The 21,931-nt window shown below is 45.7% G+C and overlaps 1 protein-coding gene across 2 annotated transcripts in view; it reads left to right on the top strand.

Annotated features, from left to right (window-relative positions):
- EEA1 (early endosome antigen 1) overlaps positions 1–21,931 on the top strand; it is a 603,471-nt gene that overhangs the window by 117,381 nt on the left and 464,159 nt on the right. For both annotated transcript variants that reach the window (XM_085653202.1, XM_085653203.1), the window contains exons 10-11: positions 12,436–12,552; positions 14,271–14,609. In XM_085653202.1, coding sequence (XP_085509328.1) covers positions 12,436–12,552; positions 14,271–14,609 — 456 coding nt within the window. The remainder of the gene's footprint in view (positions 1–12,435; positions 12,553–14,270; positions 14,610–21,931) is intronic.

The raw sequence follows: 21,931 nt of genomic DNA, 5'->3' as shown, positions 1-21,931 counted from the left end.
TGAATCACTGGAGGTGTGCAAGGGGAGTGACAGGGTGTTTATTGGAGTATAAAGATACTGACTGAGCAATTGAAGGTGTGAAAGACAATTGTGTAGGTGATTTGAGGCAAGCATGCATAGTGGATAGACGTTTGAAGTAGTCCATGTGCTAAGTCCGGGTTCACTACATAAGTACCTGGGTACTAACTGAATCATTAGAGTACTACAAGGAGAGTGCCTCGGTGAATTTATAAATGGTTGGGTTTTGGTGCAGTCAATGGATTAGTACATGGTGCTGAATGAGTCACTAGAGGAGTGCAAGGGGAGTGACAGGATGTTTGCTGGAAGTGTATGGATAATGACTGGGGAATTGCAGGTATGAAAGACAAGTGTGTAAATAGTTAGAGGACTACGTGCATAGTGGATAGGGGTTTGAAGCAGTCCATGTGCTAAGGCCTGGTCACTGAATGAGTACTTGGGTACTGACTGAATGATTAGACTATTGCAAGAAGAGTGCCTGGGTGAATTTATAAGTGTTTGGGTTTTGGCACAGTGAATGGGTTTGTACATGGTGCTGAATGGATCAGTAGAGTAGTACAAGGGCAGTGACAGGGTGTTTCCTGGAAGTATATGGATACTGACTGGGGAATTGAAGATGTGAAAGAGAACTATGTAGATGGTTAGAGGACTGCATGCATAGTGGATAGGCGTTTGAATCAATGCATGTGCTAAGGCCTGCCTCACTCCGTTACTACTTGGATATTAATTGAATGTTTACAGTATTGCAAGGACAGTTCCTGGGTGAATACATAAGCAATGACTGCCTTCTAATTCTACCAAAACTTGAGAACAGGAAAGGTTTTTAAGCAGTTGTGTATGCAAAGATATGAAGTACCCAAATGCTTCTCTCACAATGGTTCCCAAATGCACACAGACTCAGTGTGATTCTAGACAAGCAACACTATCCCTAGGAGTTTACCAAAACTCATTCACTTCTCTGGAAGGGGTAAGGGGATTGCATACAATCTACATATTTCAGTACTGCACTTTAGTGTCAGAGCCTGACTCATTTTATGAATGCATAAGCAATGACTGGCTTCTAATGCTACAAAAACTTGACAACATGACAGGTTTTATAACAGTTATCTGTCAGCAAATACACAATGTTACCAAATGCTTCTCTCACAATGGTTGGCCAAATGCACACAGACTCAGTGTGATTGTAGACAGCCAACTATCCCTTGTACAAAACACATTTACTAGCCTACAAGATCTAAGGTGACTGCACACATTACAGAAAATCTTCTACTACACATTAGTACCAAAATGTTTCCTAAATGCACACAGACTCACTGTGTGATTCTAGACAAACACTATCCCTTGCACTATACCACAGCACATTTCTTAATCTAAGAGTACTACATTTTAGTGTAGAAACATTACTCATTTTGCAAATTCATAAACAATGACTGGTTTCTAATTGTACCAAAATATAAAAACAGCACAGTTATCTATCAGCAAACACATGAAAAACACAAATGCTTATCACAGAATGGTTTCTACATGCGCACACACACTGTCCATAAGATTGTAGACAAAAAAAAGTACTCCCTGCACTTTAGCAGGAGAAATACATTAGTTTGATTAAAATCAAAATAGACCTCACAATTAAATAACTCCGCTTTCAAGTTGTTTTGTAGATTAAGAAGTATATCAGTCACACACCAGATTTTCTTATACAGAATCTCTGCACTGTGCACCTGTCAGCAAAACCAAAGAATGGCAAAGTTTCCCTCTCTTTCCACACATACACATATAAACATCAAATCACATTCCTTCCCACATTAATTCAAAAGCTAACACACATTTCTATTGGTTAAACATTTCAACTCTTTCCAAATGACATAAACTTGAACCCTACCCCCAATATGCCTTCTGCCTGTTACCATAGAAACAGGTCATGGAACACTGAACTGAGCCCACAGGTCACAATTTCAGCACACAATGTTGCTAATCAAAGCAGCAATTGTGCTTGACTTTTCAACATATCAGCGTATCATATATAATGTTCCTTTCAATCAGTTTTTGTTAACCAATAAGAATCATGTGTTTAAAAAACAGAAACATACACACTACTTTTCAGTGTAGAAGGTTGTCAAACAACCAATGATTTCTTGTCTTTTTTCAAAACTGCAACTTAGCCACCATTTTAGAAAAATCTTACTTTTCAAACTGCCATTTCATTTACAGAGACCATCTGAGTGCATCCAGACCTCCCTTCAAGATGCTTAGAGTGTGGATTGTGGGACACAGCTATATTTTCTGTAGCCAAAGGTATGCAGAAAACCAAGGCATTCACAAAGACCTAGGTTTGCCAAATGTAGACATTAAATGGATTGGACAGAGAGGGTTAAAGTGGCACCAATTGATGCCATTGGTAAAATCCTTTATGCATCTCCAACACCCTGACCTCATAATAGTGCACTGTAGTGGCAATGATAGGCACGTTGACTGGGGTAGGTCTGGAAATGCTTATGAAGGACACCTTTGCAGAATTGATTTCACTTTTTCCCAAAACTGCATTTGTGTATTCTAACATATGCCAAAGGCAGAAATGGAACTGGTCCAATCATTTTTGTCCACAGATTGAGAAAGCTAGGAAACATGTGAATAAATCTGTTTCTGCTTTTTTCCGAGATTATAGAATGGGGTCCATTTACAATAACAATCTGCGCTTTCATATGCAAGAGATGTATAGGAGAGATGGAGTACACTTTACTGATGAAGGAAACCGGGTCTTCCTCAACAGCTTTAGACTCTGTATAGGTGCTTATAAGTATGAAAAACTCTAAATGAACACAACTGCTCTTTTTAGTGGAGAAGTGTGGCTCAATGGTTAGAGCGGCAGACCCTGATGCATAGGTCTGGCCCGGGACCAGGGTTCAATTCCCCGCCTCGGCGGGTCTTGGGCTCAAAAAATTCCACGGACCTGACAATTCTCGCCTCGGTGCCTATTCCAGTCATGGAGTCCCACTCTGCAACTCTGGGCAATAGCTTGCTTAATCTCCACAACGGCCCCCTCAACGCTAAGGTTGCCTGGCCTCCACCTTGGGGGTGCCCAGGAGTGGACACCTCACAGGGAAAGCCAGGATGGGTTCCACAGCGGTATTCGTACAAGCGCCTTGAGACCCTTGCGGGTGAGTAGTGCTATACAAGTATCAATTCAATTTAGAGCCACTCAAGAACGTAACACTTAAGCTTGATGTTTATCTCCCAAAAATTTCATTTTTTTCTCCTTGGATCCGCGCACCCAACGCGCTAGGAACCGCGCACCCTAAGCGAGAGAAATCATGCACCCAACGCATTAGGATGCGCGACTCCTAATTTTACCGTAAAAAAAAAAAATAGCCCCTATCACTCATTTTTATTATCCCCGGGGACCCCATCCCCCGGGGTTTATTAAAAAATGTTGGGGACCGTGTGGGGAGACCAAACGCCCCCAAGGTCCCAGCGGGCTCCCTGCGTCCTTCGGGAGCTGACATTGCTTTTCCACATGGGGAGCTGTTGACATGGTTTCCCTGCTCTCTTTTTCAAAATCCAAACGAAGTTTGCTATGCGAGGGCGGGAGACACCCGCCCTCTCATAGCAAACAGTGTTCTGGGGGTGGGCACCCCAGGACACTGTAGGAACCGGCCCTGGGGGTGGTGGTCCCCAGGGCCCTCGAGGGCTCCAGGAGGGGGGCCACGCAGACCCCCCCCCTCCCTCAAACAATAAAGCCCCGGGGGGTGGTGGTCCACGGGGCTTGGGGGGTCCGTTCAGCCCCCCACCCTGTCTATTTTCTAGCCCCGGGGGTAGAGGTCTCCCTGGGCCCCCCATTAATTTTTACAGATTTTACCCCCGGGGGCTAATTATTAAGGAAGCGCGGAAACCCACGCTTCGGGGTTTTTTTTTTTTTTTTTCGGCCGGTTCCGCGCACCCTGCGCGCATTTTGTCGTTTTTTTTTTTTTTTTAAAAGGGGGTCCTTCTGGGACCCCCTAAGCAACACTAGAGGGTCAGAGTATTTCTACCCTGCCTCCTTTACATCTTTCACACACTTATTTCCCTTACTTAATCAGCCTCGCTTCTACCGAGGCACAAAATGGCTGCCAACAGTTCCTAGTTTCGAATGTAGACACACTTGACAGCCAATTAGCATCCAGCGCGTGATTGGGAGGGTGCGCGCTCGGTTTGCAGAGGGTGCGCTCAGGGTGCGCATAGTGTGCGCGGATCCTCCGAGGCCATAGATATATCTATAATTTTAACTCTAATTTTCTCAGGAACTACTGAACGCATTTACACCATTTATGCAAAAGGCACGAGTCTGAACTGAGGACTACCTCTTTGCCAAATTTGGTGTAATTCCGTTCGGCAGTAAGGGCTGTAGCTGCGTCAACAGGTCCTATGGGAAATTGCATGGGAAACTCGTTTTGGGACCCCCCTTTTTTCTTGGCCCCGCTTGACTAATCACCACGAAACTTTCAGGATAGGAGCGGACCGGAGCTGGCCAAACATTTGGAAAATTTCTCGAAGATTCGTCAACCGGTGCCAGACTTATTGGGAATAGAATATTGCGGATTTCCTATGGAAAATAGGTCCTAACTATGACTACCTACTGGCGACCGCCAGTAGGTTATGGATATAAATCTATATCTCAATCGGCGCCAACGTTATTCCAAATAGAATGTTGCGGATTTCCTATGGAAAATGGGTCTGAACTATATCTTCCTACCGACCGCCGGTGGGGTGGGGTGGGGTGGGGTGTGGTGGGGGGGTGTGGTGGGGGGGGTGGGGGGGGGGGGGGGGGGGGGGGGGGGGGGGGGTGGGTGTGTGTGTGTGTGTGTGTGTGTGTGTGTCTCACACTGAGTGGTAGGAACCTGTGGCATCCGGTGTATCCCTGTTCACCATCTACATTTCTGTATCCTTGGTGGTGAAATCTGGGATTCTGTATGTCACATATATCTGTTGTCTCATCCAGAGTAACCTGACAACCCTATACATTTTGAAAATAAGAGCCCCAGGCTTGGGCATACCTCATGGGCTACGAAGAGGTCTAAATTGCGACCATGCATATAATTGTTCTGGCATATCGTATGGTTTACTGCTTTGGCTTTTTTAGACTGGGATTCTATTTAAGTGTAATTGTTGAGGTTTTTTTTTATAAGCAAGCTTTTATTAGCATTTAAGAAAGATAAGTCAATAATGCAGATTTTAGTAGGAGCATATTTTTGAGCGTGCAGTAGGTACAGATTCACAAGGGAAGCAGTACTTCATACTTAAAGCATCGGCATTCTGACTGTCAAATAGCGGTTGACGGCATCAGACAATTAAGATTTACCATCAATATACTTAAAACCTTTAACTATCCCTTCAACCCATGACCGTGCGCTGCATATGAGAAGTGCCATGTTTGTATCTGCTGCACTTCGAGATCTCACAGCTACCCACATCCGCATGCTCAACTGTGTGTAACCTGCTGGTTCTCCGAGAATCATGGTTGCAGATATATTCTTAGTAAGGTCAACCTCAATATAGTAAAACATTCAGTCAGTTTTATTGAAACCAGAAACTAAACAAAGTCACAACGTCACCTGGTGGGCGCTGAGGGATCCAGGGATGGACAGCTATATAACAGGAGGATTAACAAAGATAAAGCACTGTGCCGGGGAGAGGAGTGTGGTGAGGGGGAAAGAGCTTGTTACACCAACCAAGGCATTCCATTCTCCACTCTATACAGACTACTCAAGGAGAGGATGCCACAAACAAGCTGCCACCTGTATGCCTATTATCTATTCATCCACTGTGGCAGCACCTCCTTCCAGAGCCCTACCAGGGGGCTGCACTGGACTCCTCTGGCATCCTCCCTCATCCGTGCCCTCTCCTCCGCCCTGGACCATGCATCTGTAATTGTTGATTTATTGATGATATTGTACATTTTGGTATTTGGTATTGCATGTGTGAATTTAGGTTTGGTATTGTAAGAAATGAATGGCAGTGGGAATTACGGATAAATCAGTACCACAACTTGTTAATTAAATGTCTTTTTAAGCTAAGCTTAAATTTCCTCTCCCTTTAGATGTCTTCTAGAATTTCAGTATTTTATTTTTATGTTTCTGGATGTTGTAATGATGAAGATTGATGTTGGAATAATGCATACACATTTGCAGGTCGGATTTTTATTTTTCCCGGTTGGTGTTAAAGCAACTTGAAAGCTCTGACTTTGTCATGCTTACACTCTGTCTCCCAGAAACCATAAATTAGCAGAATTTATGAGATACTGTGCCAATATGGAACCTATGATATCTTAAAGTTGGCATCTAAATGGAGTAAACTCTTGGCAATTGACATTACTTCCTAAGATATTAATTACGCACTAGGAACACTTGATGAGTCAGTACATTACATTAGTCTAAAACTGCAGCAATTTCGAACTATGTGTGTTTTGCAGTGTGAATCTTTCTGGATTCACTATGCTGTGTATTATTCCGCGATCTGGTGGTTGGGTCCGGATTCGTAGTCTTTTTTTTTTTTTTATTATTTTATTTTTGTAGCCCAGGTGGGCGTCGACGTCCCACCATTTGGTGCACCTCTCGTGACGTCGTCGTGCTTCCTGCGGAAGTCCCACCTTTGGGGTGCTATCTTCAGATTCTTTTTTCCGCCGTTGGGTCTGGATCGTCATCGAGAAGCTCCAGAGTTTTAGACGAAGGAAGAAGGAAATTACGTGAGTTTCATCGAAGGAGAACCTTTAGAAGACTACAGAGAGAAAGGTATTACTGCCGGGACGACGAAGAAGGAGGGGATCCTCAATTCCTCGACGCCCATAGGAAAATGCGCACTCAGAGGCTCTGAGCGCAATGGACAAGACACCATTTAAGTTCTGCCCAAACTGCCACCACAAGTACGCGCAGAAGGACCAACCTCCGGTCTGCAACCTTTGCCTGCCGATCGACCACGAGAGCAAGGACTGCAACGCCTGTTCCGCTTTCGTGCCGAAGACTCTCCGGGTGAGAGAATGACAGAGGAGAGCCAACTTCAGCATGGAAGGCAAGGGTAAGGCCCCGTCACTGTATGATCTGGGCCTCTCCACCGACGATGAAGACAACATCGCCGAGGGACCTGATGTCTTCACGGTCGCAGAGACCGATAAGAAAACGCCTGACGAGGTAAGAGACACGTCGAGTACAAAACCACCAAAAGGGCCCCGAAAATCGGAAGGTGACTCTCGAAAAAATGAGTCAAAGTCCTCTGAGGGAACACCGGCGCCGAAAATGTCGACGTCTGCCAGTGGTTCAAAGGACAGAAGGCCGAGCGGATCCTTCGAGAAGGACTCCCAGGTGCCGAAGACCGCCAAGAGACGGAGTTCATCGAAACAGACCCACGAGGTGGGACGTTCGGCGACGAAAGACAAGGCCGCGTCGACGCAAGCTCCGTCAGAGACCTGCGGTCGACGCCGAGCAGATCTCCGACATGGAAAAAATAAAGAGAAGGCTCGAGGCGGAGATGGAGAGCATCCTTCAGAGGAAGAAGGAGTTCGACGAAAGAATGAAAAAATTCAAAATCCCAATGGCCCCGTCGACGGATGTCGTCGAGATCAAGGAGCAGGGAGATTTCGACGCCGAAGAGCAGTCGAGAGGTCCTGAAGAGGAGGAAGAAGGCCCCTACTATGAGGGAGAAGATGATGAAGAGGATCAGCAGTCGTTCTACGGCTCGGCGCCGTCGAAGATTCAGGAGCTGAAATGGCAGGACATAGACGCCGAAAATTCCGAATAGCCCGTGGACTCGTATCCTTCGAGGCCTTCGCCGCCAGACGACATCAGGGCTTACAACATGGTCGTCAAGAGTGCTGCAGCAGCCTTTGGTGTGAAATTAGACGAGGAGAAGCCGAAAGCAGACTTCCTACTCGAAACTCTGCTCCCCATCCAGACGAGGAGCCAGTTCCTCCCCATGCTCCAAAGCGTGATGAACCAAGGGAAGGAGGCGTTTAAGGACCCAGGAACATGCCGGTCCATCACACCCAGAACGGAAAAGAAGTACAAGCACTCCTCGCAGGATCCTCCTTACATCAAGGGATCGGTCACTGCCGACTCCATCATTGCTTCCACGGCCAGGAAAAGAGCCAATGTGCCGGCGACCTCGGGCCCACCTCCTGATAAGGAGAGCAGAAGGATGGACCTCACTGGAAGGAAGGTAGAAAAACGCCGCAATGCACTGGCGCATGGCAAACTCAAACACGCTACTGAACAGACACCAGTACCAGCATTGGGATGAGATGAGGGAACTAGTCCAGCATCTCCCAGAAGAGTACCGTCAAAGGGCTTCCCATCTAGTGGAGGAAGGGAAGAATATCGCCAACTCGTGCATTAAGACTGCATTGGACGGGGCGGAAACTTCAAGCAGACTGATGGCCATAGGGATCACTGAAAGGAGACAGGCTTGGCTCAGAATTTCTGGATTCAAGCAGGAAGTCCAGAACAACATACTGAACATCCCTTTCAACAGTGAAACGCTGTTCGGGGAAACTGTGGACGAGAAGCTCACTCAACTGAAAAAGGAAAATGGAACGGCAAGATCCATGGGGGCCCTGCAATTCAGAGGGTTGCGAAGAGGCACCCCAAATCGGAGACCCTACGGAAGGGGAGGAATCCAGCAGGGTACGTCGCACCAGACATTCCAGCAAGGGCAGCAAGGTGACAGTCACAGCCAGCAGGGACAGCAGAAGCAGAACTGGCAGTACCAACCTCGAGGCCAGTCCTTTCGCGGGAGGGGAAACTGATATGGCCAAAGGAGGAGAGGGGGAGACCAACCCTCATCTAAGTGACTTCACACGCAAAAAGACGCTCACCCCCAGCATACCCGAAGGGTGAAGCGCAATGTAAGAACACCAAGGGGGTTACACAAAGCAAGCGCCTACGAGCATGCAACACCGGTAGGCGGAAGTCTGGGCCTCTACCTTCAACAATGGCAACAAATAACCTCAGACAAATGGGTTCTCAACGTCATACAGCACGGATACTGCATAGAGTTAGAGAAAAGGCCTCCAAACAAGAAACCAAAGAGAAGACAGCGCTCGGGTCAAGAGCTCGCTCAACTCAGGGAGGAGACACTTCAACTACTGAAAATGAGGGCCATAGAACCAGTGCCATGCAGAGAAAGGAACTGTCACGTGGTTTTAGGCCACTCCCTATTTACAGTGCTAAGTTAGCTTAATCACGTTAGCTGTTGGAGGACCATTTTGTTGCTTCCGCTGCCTTTGCACCCGACACTGTTGTTACATGTTATTACTTTGAGAAATGCAGACTCGCTCTTGTCTCAAGTGAATGTTATTTATACATCCTTAACAGTTGCTAGTGCCGTTGGTCTGTACATCGAGTAAAGAACTGTTCTAGGACACTAGACGGTGCCGGCTGATTATGTTCAGGGTGATCGTACCACTGTTTAGTCACAACATGCACGCAGCTGCAAATACCAGAAAGTCGAGGGCTTTAATAACACAGCGCAGCATATTGTTAGGGCATTCGATAGAAGAGCTGTTGCAGAGAACACTGAGCTGATCCTGTGATGTGATACACCTGAGCTGATCTATACGGTATGGGGTCCCCTATGCAAGCCTATGAGACCTTCTAATAGTCTAATAATATATTATTAGTAACTAGAGAAAGGAGGGTGGTTATTTTCCACTGTCATTATAATATGATCGCTCCTTTTATATTCTATGGTATTGTAACAATGTTAATGGTAATGATCTTAACCATTTGTCTACTTATGTTAGCCTAAGTATTGTATAACAGGACTCGAGGTTTATAAATAAATTCTTTAAACTTTACTGTGTCTTAGTTATTCTGTTGTGGACTAATATATATGTGTAAACGGGTATTTCGGGTTCCCACCATTCCTGAGAATAACTAAGTCGCTTGTTCTGGGTTGTCTATACATTGGGACCGCCGAGCTAAATCTCGGATAACGAATGTGACACTAAGCTAGTCGGATAAGGGGTTCTTAGTTCTGAGGGGAGTTTCTGGTACACCACAATTCTCTAAGGTTCTGGTTTCCTGCGCATAGTTCTGTGCATACGCAGAATCCCTACAACAGAACCAGGGAGTGTACTCAAACTACTTCCTGGTACCAAAGGTGGACAAATCACGAAGACCCATCCTGGACCTAAGATTCCTAAACAAATTCATAAAGACGCAAAAATTCAAGATGACATCACTACAAGAAATACGAGGCGGAGACTTCATGTCCACCGTGGATCTCAAAGACGCCTACCTGCACATCCCAATGAACAGACGACACAAAAACCTGTTAAGGTTCAACATCAACCAGGATCATTATCAGTTTACAACCCTGGCATTCGGTCTAAAGTCCGCCCCAAGGGTTTTCACAAAATGCCTTGCAGCAGTAGCAGCGTACCTACGAAGGGAAGGGATTCATGTGTATCCTTACCTAGACGACTGGCTAATCAAAGCAAGCACTCGCGACAAGTGCGAGGAGCAAGCAGAACGGGTGACAAGAACACTAACAAACCTGGGGTTCTCGATACACTGGGGGAAGTCATCGATGGAACCAGAACAGGTGAAGATCTTCCTGGGGGCGAAGATCAACACCATAGACGGAACGGTCATGCCCAGCGACATAAGAACAGTAGCCCTGCTGAACGAGATGCGTCTCTACCAGAAGGGGCGAGTTATGACAGTGAGAACAGTGAGCAAGATCACGGGGATGATGGCGTCATGCATCCACCTAGTCCCCAATGTACGGCTTCACATGAGACCATTCCAAGAATGGCTGCAACAGCAATGGTCACAAGCAAGCAGGAGTTGGGAGGATCTAGTGGTTGTTACACACGCAGTGCAGGAGGAGATAGCATGGTGGAACAGGGAGAACATAACTACAGGAAAGACCTTGATACCACCAAACCCAACTGTGACCATCCCCACGGACGCATCACAAATAGGATGGGGAGCACACATGAACAAGCTCAGGGTGAGGGGTCTGTGGACTCCGGCAGATGCGGTCAGACACATCAATTACCTGGAATTGAAGACTGTCCTGCTAGCCCTGAAGGCCTTCCAGAAGCAGCTATACAACCAGAAAGTGTTGATACAGACGGACAATAATACTACTATGTTCTATATCAACACGCAGGGAGGGACACAATCGTTTCCCCTTTCCACTCTGGCACAGGACATTTGGAGATGGGCCATCCCACTCAAGATAGACCTGCTGGCCATAGACCTACCAGGGAAGGACAATGTGGAGGCAGACTGGCTCAGCAGACAGACATCGGCATCCCACGAGTGGGAGCTCAATGGACAGGAAACACAGAGGCTATTCCAAAGGTGGGGAACACAGACAATAGACCTGTTTGCAACACGCCTGAATGCAAAATGCCAAAACTTATTAACAGAAAGAGAGGTCATGCTTGGGTAAAAGAGTGAACCAGATCTAGGTCTGAGGTCCCATTTTTCCATCATTTTAGTCACCCATTGACTGTGTATTGCTTGGGCATGCATATCCCCAGTTCCTCCAAAAGCATTAGAATTGTGGGCAGTTATAAGAAATATATATGAAAGGGAGATGGCTCTAACTAAAACTAGAGGAATTCGCTCCATGAGAAAATTTGAACGCACACGGCGGTAATGGAAAATGGCTACTAGCACTAGTCCACGTGGGCTTTTCTTTTTTTTATGGGGCTTTTTTCTTTTACTTGGAATTGTTTTAGCAATTTTAATGTTTCTACTGTCCATAATTAAGTTATTTGCCTTTCTCGCCTTTTGTATGCATTTTATTATTTGTTGTATGCCTTTAATGTAACTCAATTGACGGGAGTAATCATATTGCTATTTTGTTGTAGTACTTTCAAAGAACTTATCGTTTACATTGTTACATTCTGTAACCGATGTTTATACCCTTTGAATAAAGAAAAAAGGAATAATGCATACATGAGGTGAATGTTTGTGTGTAATTGGAAACTAAATGTTTTACCAAATGTCTTTATTTTTTATTTTTTGTGGGGTGCTAGCATCATTTTAGCGAGTGGTTTTGCCTTTGAAAGTGTTGTAAGTTTTATTTTTTGGAACATTATGGTGAAGGTTTTTCAGCACAGGCAGTTTTTAGTGTTATCTGTATCAAGATTAAAGATCTGACCCTAAACCCAAAGACCTACATTTTAGATTAAGTCCACTCCCTAAACTGATAGCCTATTTTAAGTTTGAACTTTTGTGTTAACCTCAATAAACCAAAGCTTTAAGCCTGTTATCCTTAAGAGGCAGAGAATATAAATAATATCATACTGGACAATAAAACAGCTGCTGTTTACAATTTGTATTGAACTGTTATTGGATAGCCGTGATATACATGGTTTTTAGATAGAGGGCCACCAAAAGAAAATTTTCATCCGATTTTGATTTTTTTGTTTAGACAACCATAAAACAGTTAAAAGAAGAACTTGCAAAAGGCCCTCAAGAAGTTGCTGTTTACGTTCAGGAACTGCAAAAACTAAAGAGTTCCATGAATGATTTACATCAGACAAATCAGGTAAGACAGAACTATTTTGTTACTGTGCGTTAGATTTAGAGATTTGAATTTGCTTAATTAGCTATAGGTACCTCCAGCATCTGTATGTATTGGAGTTTTCTTTTTTACTATAGCCTTATAGCTGGCCGTAGCTAGCTATACTGGCCTTAAAGGTTCGCTTCGGCCTTTAACAAGGGAGCGGGACTTTAATGCTGGTATAGCCCAGCTATAGAGGGCTATAAGGCTTTTAGAACATTCCGCCACTAGAGGACAGAATGTTCCAGCAAATAAAACATAGGCCTCACAGAGACTAAGGGGACTGAAATCCCTTTGGGCTCGGTGAGGGCTTTGTTCGACAACATTAGAATGTGGGATCTCCGGGCTTCTACCGGCCATTAGAAACCCAGAGCACTCCATTGTTTTTAATAGAACTCCCAACATTCTAATATGGTTGATAAAGCAATCTGCATAACTTACAAACATGATTTTACTGAATCTCACCTAACTTGCAAATCGCAGTTTAGAATAGGACAGCTGAGTGAGTTAACGTGAACCATAAAGAAAGTAATGCAACTTTAAATGAATTGTCTTATACACGATTTACTGTTAATTGAATGACAATTACCCTACACTTACTTCTAAGGCATCACAGTTCATTAGAACTATACTGCATACTCTATGCTGCATCTTTTCAAAGGTGGTGTTACTTTTAATGACCTCTTCTGTCTTACACCATGAATGTTGAATCCTCCTTGGTTGACGGCACCTGAGCTTGAGCCTTTCTATTTAAAAAATAAAAAGTGGCAAAGTGTATGGGGAGCTTCTTCAAGTCAGTGGTGAGCCCCTTATACCCACTGACTCTCCACTCCATTACTTCTCCATTTTCTAAATAATCAGACACCATTCTTTTTGGTCCTTAAATGATAGTTCAATCCAGCTTATATCCTGTTATTATGTTCCGTTTAAAGACTTTTTTTGAGTTTATCCTATGGAGCTGGGTTTTTAAACCGTTCCCTGGCTGAGCCGGACCTTGTGAATGTTATCGTATTGTGTGATCGTCTTTAGTAGCGTCAATTGGTGTGGTCATGAGCAACAAAACTACCCTGCCAAAATGTGACCTTTAAGCATTGTAACTTTAACATCTGTATAGCTGAGGACCTTTATGGAGTTTCTAAGGTGTTCCCACGAACGTTATGGAACACTTTCACTGAGAAGGTAACCTTAAAGTTTTTTGAGTAAATGTTTTGTTCAGTGAGTGTTGTATGCATAGAATTGTCAGCCAAACCAGAACCATTCGCCATGGTACATTCTTGGCAAATCAGTCCGCTGAGCGTGGGTACACAGAGTGGTAGGTGATGAAAATTATTTTTAAAAACAGGCAGTGAAAATTACAAGGCTTCATTTATTGTGCAGCAACATTTCTTGAACTAGTGAGAATGGTCTCAATTAGAAATTAAATGGGGGTATGTTAATAAACATGGAACAGTGTGCATCAAAACAGGTGTTTTGAAATATTGAGAGAAATTTGAAATAGCTTTGCTTAGCTGCCACTTGTTCAGTAAAAATTGTGGGTACTACAATCCCTTATTCATGTATAATGTATGCACGTAAAACATCTGGGCATAATAAACCATGCATGGAGAGACTCTCTGTGTGATGATATTCCACAGGTACAAGCATGTTAACAGAGCTAATGTTGCGTTTTTTGTGAAGTTATGTCATCTACTTAATTTTTGCAGAATTTGATAGAAAAATTATTAAAGAAAGAATTAGATTACACTCAGCTGGAAGAAAGACAAAATCAAGAAGCAGTTAATTTGAAGAACTTAAAAGCAAGTCTTCACCAGAAGGATCTTGACTGTCAGAAACTCCAAGCAAGTTTGTCTGCTGCTGAGTCCTCCTTGCAGAGGGTACACAAAGAACTAGGGGAAAAAGGGGAAGCCAGCAGTAAACTCAAAGAAGAATTATCAGAAGTAGAGTCAAAGTACCAGCATGTTAAGACAGAGTTCAAGCAGATTCAGCAGCAGAAAGAAGAAAAGGATCAACAGGCTCTACATTTGCAGAGTGAGATCAATCAGGTGAGGTGGGACAGAGTTGTATTTCCACTGCTTCTTTCATCTCCTCTGGTGAACGATATCATTATGTATGTAAAGAACTATAGTGGCGTATTGCAATTCTTTTGAATAGAGCAGTTTTTTGTTTCCTACATGCTTCAGTCAGAAAAGGCTATGAATTTAACTTTAATTTGTAAGTCACATTCTTGTTCATGCTGTCAATGTATAACTCTTACCCCTGTCCCACCAACTCTCCCTTGTTCCGTTTAAATCTTTGTTTTAATGAGCTACAACGTAAAGTAGTATGGATGATTATAGCTGGGGCAGTTGGTGAGATGTAATGCCAATTATCGATCTGTAGTTCTGTTATACCTTCATCTGTTACTCATTTGTTACTAGTGAAAAAATGCTTTAGTTTATTTCTTTTAGCCAGTTGATTGCTTATTACACGTAAAACAAACTAAGGTTTGCCAACCATTTAAATATTTTTTTACTCGCATTTCTTTTTTTTAATCATTTAATTTGTTTTTGGGGGTGGGGGATTTTAACAACCTATTTGAGCTTCTGAGATACAACCATTGACCCATAAACTATCCAAAGCAGTTATCATCTTGTGCGTACATGACAATGGGGGGGAAGCCCCATGGCGCTGCAAAGCAGGTCAGACACTTCCATCCATAGTGCAGAGCTTGGAAAACAAAATGTAATAAACAATATATGTAAACTGGCTGGGTACAGTACATTGTGTCATCTCAGACGATAAGTTATTGTCCTGGTCAGCCTCCTGCCAAGCCCTCCCCACTGCCCCCTTCACAGAAATACATGTGAACCGCTGTACATTGATGCTCCATCAAATGAGCAAAAGAAATCAGTCATTCCTAATCACATACTCCGCTACGGCCATGTTCAAGGGGAGTTGAATAATTAATTTGGCCTTCTCTTTTTCCATGTATACATTCCAGGCATCTTAGTGACTCTGGCCCGCTACATTTGGGTGAGGCGTGGATAGTAAGTAAATTTCTGCACATATCTGGTTCCCATTGTCTTGTAGTCAGTCTCCAGTGGGTGGAGCTGCAAGAGCTTTCAAAGATATTGCTATATAGTGTTATGCAGGAGGTCTATATACCAAGATCCCCACCATCGACGAGGAGGGCAAAATTCGGATGAAGTAAAACAGAGCCTCAATAATTCCTACATGCTCGATTCTTCTGCAGGAGATCTCCCAGCCGTCCCTTATGATAATATGATTGTTTCCGGAAGACCTGGCTTGGCAGTTCGGCCTGGACTGTTCCCATGATGCACATGGTCAAGACTGATTTGCACATAGCTGGGTCTGAAGTGAGGTGGCGAAGTGAGCTAAAGAATGATGGATTCAACCCAGATCTGTGACTGGGGCGGAGTGTCCGAAAAGTTTCAGCGCTCCGTCCATCATCTCCTTGTGTTTGCTAAGTTTCTGTTGAAACATAAGGTCCCAGGGGTTTGACTCCAAAGTGAGCCAATATCTTCGGAGTGTTTGGGGAGGGATCTACAATTAATCAAACAGGCCTTTATGATGTTACTAGCGGCCCTGAGGTGTATTGTGGGGGTCTTTGATATCGTTACGCTGCCATTTCCCCTCCCATCACTGTCCACCAGTGTGAATAGACAGGAGTTGCAACAATACTCATGGCTAAACGTGGCTGGATCCAATTTGGCCGTCCCTGGACAGGCCCCTTTATCCATGTTTAAGAGCTGATCTCTAGATCAGGCAATATTGGACAAAGACGTAAAACGGGCAGCATGGCTGGCACTGTCCGGACGCGCGCATACGAGCGCACCTTTGGTGCACCAGATGTGCGGCCGCGTCGCAGCTTCCATTAAGTAGGGTTTTCGAGGCCGGCCGGTCAACAACTAGACTACAGACCCAAGATGGCGCCCACAAGTGTCCCAAGTGGGATGGCTGCAAATGATGGAGTAGAACATCAAGCAGCAGGCCCGCTACACCCGTGTTTACCCAGGTAAGTGGACTTAGAGATGCGCGGCAGGGAATCAGTGCTCCTACACCCCGCAACACGCAGCGGTGAAGGAGTTGCAATCAGGTCCCCAATATTAGCTCCCCCTCATAGAGAAGAACAAAGCTAAAATGTCCCCGGTAATTCAGCGAGAAATTCAACAACAGTTTAAAATAAGACAGATAGCAGCAAGATTTTATAAATAGTTGAAAAGAATTCAGGTAGCAACAAGGTTTACAAAGCAGTGTAGCACAGCCCGCAATTACCCCACTGGAGTCCGCTGATAGTTGGCCATCATCAGTAAAATCTCGGCAATAATCATTGGCATTGTGTCCATAACTTCAGAGATGGACATCATACTAGGGTGTCATAAACCCAAGGAGAAGCCATCGGAATGCAATGGAGTGTTGGAATACTCATTCTCACAACCGTTCTTGCAGTAGCTTGCAGTCCACCTGTCTCGCAGAAAGCCTTACATCATGGTTGCACAGGTCATGGTTGCACAGGTCATGGTTGCACAGGTCACGGTTGCACAGGTCCGGCAGAGGGAGAAGCTGTAGAAGCCTACAAGTTGGGGTACAGCTTTGTGGGACATGAAAGTTAACAGCTGCAGGGTACTGCTCTCGGTCTCTTGAGTCTGGTGTAGCATCAGCAAAAGGTGCCAGGGCAGGAGGCACTGTACAGAGAGAACTAGCAGAAGGAAAGGCGGGTATGGACAAGTGTCTGTGAGCCTCGCTTACAGATCCCCATATCCTCCCCTCATTTATTGAGCAGACAGGATGTCTTCTAGGTTCAGCCTGTGAGGGGAGAAGGTGGGGACCAAAGTCATTGCAATCGATGAGGAAGACAACAAAAAATATTAGTGGATAACTGTCGATAAACTGGTAAAAAATTATTTGGGTCAAAACAACTCCTACTATTAAACTCGGAGCATGTGAGTAAAATTAACTTGATTCATGGCCTGAAATAGGTTCAGGTCACATCTAGCATACATTCACTAAATGGCTATTAGAAATGGTGGTGTTCCACCAGTGCAGCCCTCTTTTAACTGTAGAACAACCCCATAAGTTGCTGCAGTCAACTAAGAGTTTTAAGATTGATGGACGCTGGTGTTAATATTAAAAATTCAGTTAATTTGAATTCCTGCCTACCCAAGGACAGTCTGACATTTAAGAGGTCCAGGTGCTGATGCTACCTTTACTGATGTGTCAGTCAAGAGCTTTCTGATGGGCTCTTCTTCCTGTATATTCCTCACCTCTTTAATTTCGCTCGGGTACCAGACTGGATCCAGAAACTTGAACTAACTCTTCTTCAACAGTAGGCGGCATATTGGCTCTGGGATTAAATACAGTTAAAGACATCGAAACCTTCAAAAGTGCTGCCATGTTGCACTGATATTGGTTCCTTTTCTTTCCTGTGTCCTTCGAAGTGGATACGGAGTTCCCCTCCTCGGAATATTAACTCTTAAATCAATTGTATTGCCCGGTTTCTCACAGATGTCATTGCTGAACATTTTAGGGTTTAAACCCGGTTGATCTCATCAGAACAAAATGTTGTTGTTAGAACTGCACAGCGTCAGTCTTTTTTTCCTGGGCCTGAACATGACTCCAACTTTGTGCAAAGTGGTGCTGAATGCACACCAATTCCATGAAGGGGTAGGAAGCCAAACTCTTCATGTTGTGGGATCGGATGAACATTGATCCTTTACCACTCTACACCTCAGTCTTTCTGCAAGTCCTGTTCCGCTCACCTGGGATCAGAAAGAACAGGGCCACTTCAAGGACATTGACCGGTCCTCTTTTGAAAAGTACAACGAGCTTCATAAGTGTTCTTTGTATTCTTAATATTAATCCTGCTTGAGATGCAGGTCTGCTGTTGTGCTCTGACCTTCGTTTCAAAGTTAACATTGGAGATTATCTAAGTAGAGATGGACTACACACCAGCCTCAGAACAGGGGTTTCCATGGTAAAGAACCCATAGAAATTGTGACTTTCACACAGGGGGTGCTGGTACACTTCTATTCCACACCAGCTTGCCTTGGTGTTTTGTTGTATCCCATTAAGTCTTCAGAGCCTTCAATAAGGTTTCTGCTGCATCTCCGTTGAGACCTCCACTTGCCCTCTTCCACTGCCCCTAGCCAGATCTCCTCCTCCTCCTCCTCCTCCTCCTCCTCCTCCTCCTCCTCCTCCTCCTCCTCCTCCTCCTCCTACGCATAAGGTATTGCTATTTGCTTTGGAACAGGTGCTGACTTCAGGTCTATTAGTAAACATAATAGATTTTCAAAAGACAAAGTCCAGTTTGGTCAGGTCCAACACAAAGCTTATCAGTTGATGGAGGAGAAGTCCCCTTTTAGGCCTCTTGTGTGGTTTTTCTGACCTAGACTCCATTTAAATGACAGACCTCACTCGACTCACTCGACGCTTCCCAGCTGAGTGGTCGCTCCCTTTGGCTCCGGTATCGTTGTGTAACGCTTCTTGCTGGAAACTGTGTGAAATTAATTGCCTGCTGTGCGCTTTGTATGCCGCTTTGCATATTTCATTATTAAGATTGCCAGCGCGACTTTCCTGCTCTTTTAGTGTATTCCCCCAAGCGCCCTCCATTTTGTTGTTGTTGTCCTCCTACTTAGCCCGCCCCGCCTCCCAGCTGAGCCGCCCTCCCACAGACTACAACAGCGCTCCGTTACCTGGAAGCGCTGTGACTCACTCGACGCTTCCCAGCTGAGTGGTCGCTCCCTTTGGCTCCGGTATCGTTGTGTAACGCTTCTTGCTGGAAACTGTGTGAAATTAATTGCCTGCTGTGCGCTTTGTATGCCGCTTTGCATATTTCATTATTAAGATTGCCAGCGCGACTTTCCTGCTCTTTTAGTGTATTCCCCCAAGCGCCCTCCATTTTGTTGTTGTTGTCCTCCTACTTAGCCCGCCCCGCCTCCCAGCTGAGCCGCCCTCCCACAGACTACAACAGCGCTCCGTTACCTGGAAGCGCTGTGACTCACTCGACGCTTCCCAGCTGAGTGGTCGCTCCCTTTGGCTCCGGTATCGTTGTGTAACGCTTCTTGCTGGAAACTGTGTGAAATTAATTGCCTGCTGTGCGCTTTGTATGCCGCTTTGCATATTTCATTATTAAGATTGCCAGCGCGACTTTCCTGCTCTTTTAGTGTATTCCCCCCAAGCGCCCTCCATTTTGTTGTTGTTGTCCTCCTACTTAGCCCGCCCCGCCTCCCAGCTGAGCCGCCCTCGCCCCTCCCCCCCACCCTCCTTATATGACAACCGTTCCCGCGCGCAGCGTTCACGCGCAGCGACCGCGCCCAATCCGCGCCGAAGGTAAGCCCGTCTACGCCCCTGGCCCTTGCACCCCCCACCCCTCCCGCATCACTTACGATGCCACCACCCTCCTAGCCCTTAACCCCGGTCGCGCCCCCAACTGCGTCCAAGCCGCTCCCGGACACACCCATGGACCTTTCTCTTGCTACTCCTGCAAATTCAGCGGCACCGACAACATCTCCGCTACGACCACACCACAAATTCCCGACCCCAATCACCTACAATGCATCCTTCTCAACACCCGATCGATCCACAGGTACGCCATTGACCTATGGAATCTACTAGACACCATCTCTCCGGACGTCGCCTTCCTAACAGAAACATGGATGAACGCTTCCTCCGCCCCAGACATCACCATTGCCATCCCTGAAGATTATAAGATCACACGCAAAGACTGTACCGGCCACACAGGAGGAGGAATCGCTATCGTCCATAAAAAATCAATCCGCATCTCAACCAGCTCTGACACCAACCTCGCCAACTCCGAACACCTTCACTTCCAGATCCACATCGACCCCAAGACCACACTCAGAGGCACCCTCCTCTACAGACCACCAGGACCCCGCGCAAAATTCAGTGAAGAAATCACGGACTTCATCACTCCACACGCGCTCCCCTCCAAAGACTACATCCTTCTGGGAGACCTCAACTTTCACCTTGAAAAGATCAACGACCGCAACACCACCACCCTCTTGGACACCCTCGCCAACCTCGGACTTAAACAACTGGTCACTTCCCCCACCCACATCGCAGGCCACACACTCGACCCCATCTTCACCTCCAGCAAACATGTCTCCTTCAACTACACTACGGATCTCCTCTGGACTGACCACAGCTGCGTTCACTTCACCTACAACAAGCCAAAACCCACCAACCACCTCCAACCAACTCTGCAAAGAAACTGGAACAAAATCACCATCGACCAGATCTCCTCATCGCTCCTTCTAAACACCCCAGCCCACTCTTCTAACCCAAACCAAGCCGCCGCCAACTTCACCCTTTGGTTATCCAACACCGCCGACACCTTAGCACCACTGAAAAAACGACAAATCAAACTTGGCAGCAAGAAGGCCTCATGGTTCAACGATGATCTTAAGAAATCCAAGAAACTCTGCCGCTCCCTCAAAGGCCTGGAAAAAAGACCCAACCACTAGCACCAAGGACGCCTTCAAAAACGCCACCCGCACACACCACCAATTAATCCGAAAGGCCAAGAAAACAGCATTCAAGGATCGACTTGACAACAGCGCCCACAACAGCAAGGAACTTTTCAACATCGTCAAGGAGTTTACCAATCCCTCGGCCAACTCCAACGACATCACCCCCTCTCAAACCCTCTGCGACTCCCTAGCCTCATTCTTCCACAACAAAATTGCAGACATCCACAACAGCTTCGACAACCAACCCGGAGACCAACCCACCGAACCATATGCCGAACATTCTCCCCCCTTGAACACCCTTAACGACTGGAACCCAATCTCCACTGAGGACACCATCCGCCTGATGAACTCCATCCACTCAGGATCCCCCACAGACCCATGTCCTCACCACATCTTCAACAAAGCAGACTCCGTCATAGCACCACACCTCCGAGACGTCATCAACTGCTCCTTCAACTCCGCCACCTTCCCGGAAAAATGGAAACACGCTGAACTCACCGCCCTTCTGAAAAAACCCACAGCGGACCCCACCGAACTCAAAAATTACCGCCCCATTTCGCTCCTTCCATTCCCGGCCAAAGTAATCGAGAAAGCTGTCAACAACCAGCTCGCCGCTTGTCTCGAAGCCAACAAATCCCTCGACTCCTCACAGTCCGGCTTCCGAGCAAAACACAGCACTGAGACCGCCCTCATCGCAGCAACAGACGACATTCGAACTCTACTGGACAATGGAGACACAGTCGCCCTCATCCTCCTCGACCTCTCTGCAGCCTTCGACACAGTCTGCCACAGCACCCTTTTACAACGCCTCAGAAATATCGGAATACAAGGAAAAGCACTTGAATGGATCACCATGTTCCTCACCGGTAGAACCC

Source organism: Triturus cristatus, chromosome 4_1, assembly GCF_964204655.1.
Source record: "Triturus cristatus chromosome 4_1, aTriCri1.1, whole genome shotgun sequence".
NCBI lineage: Eukaryota > Metazoa > Chordata > Amphibia > Caudata > Salamandridae > Triturus > Triturus cristatus.
This window is presented reverse-complemented; position numbering and strand designations above follow the sequence as displayed.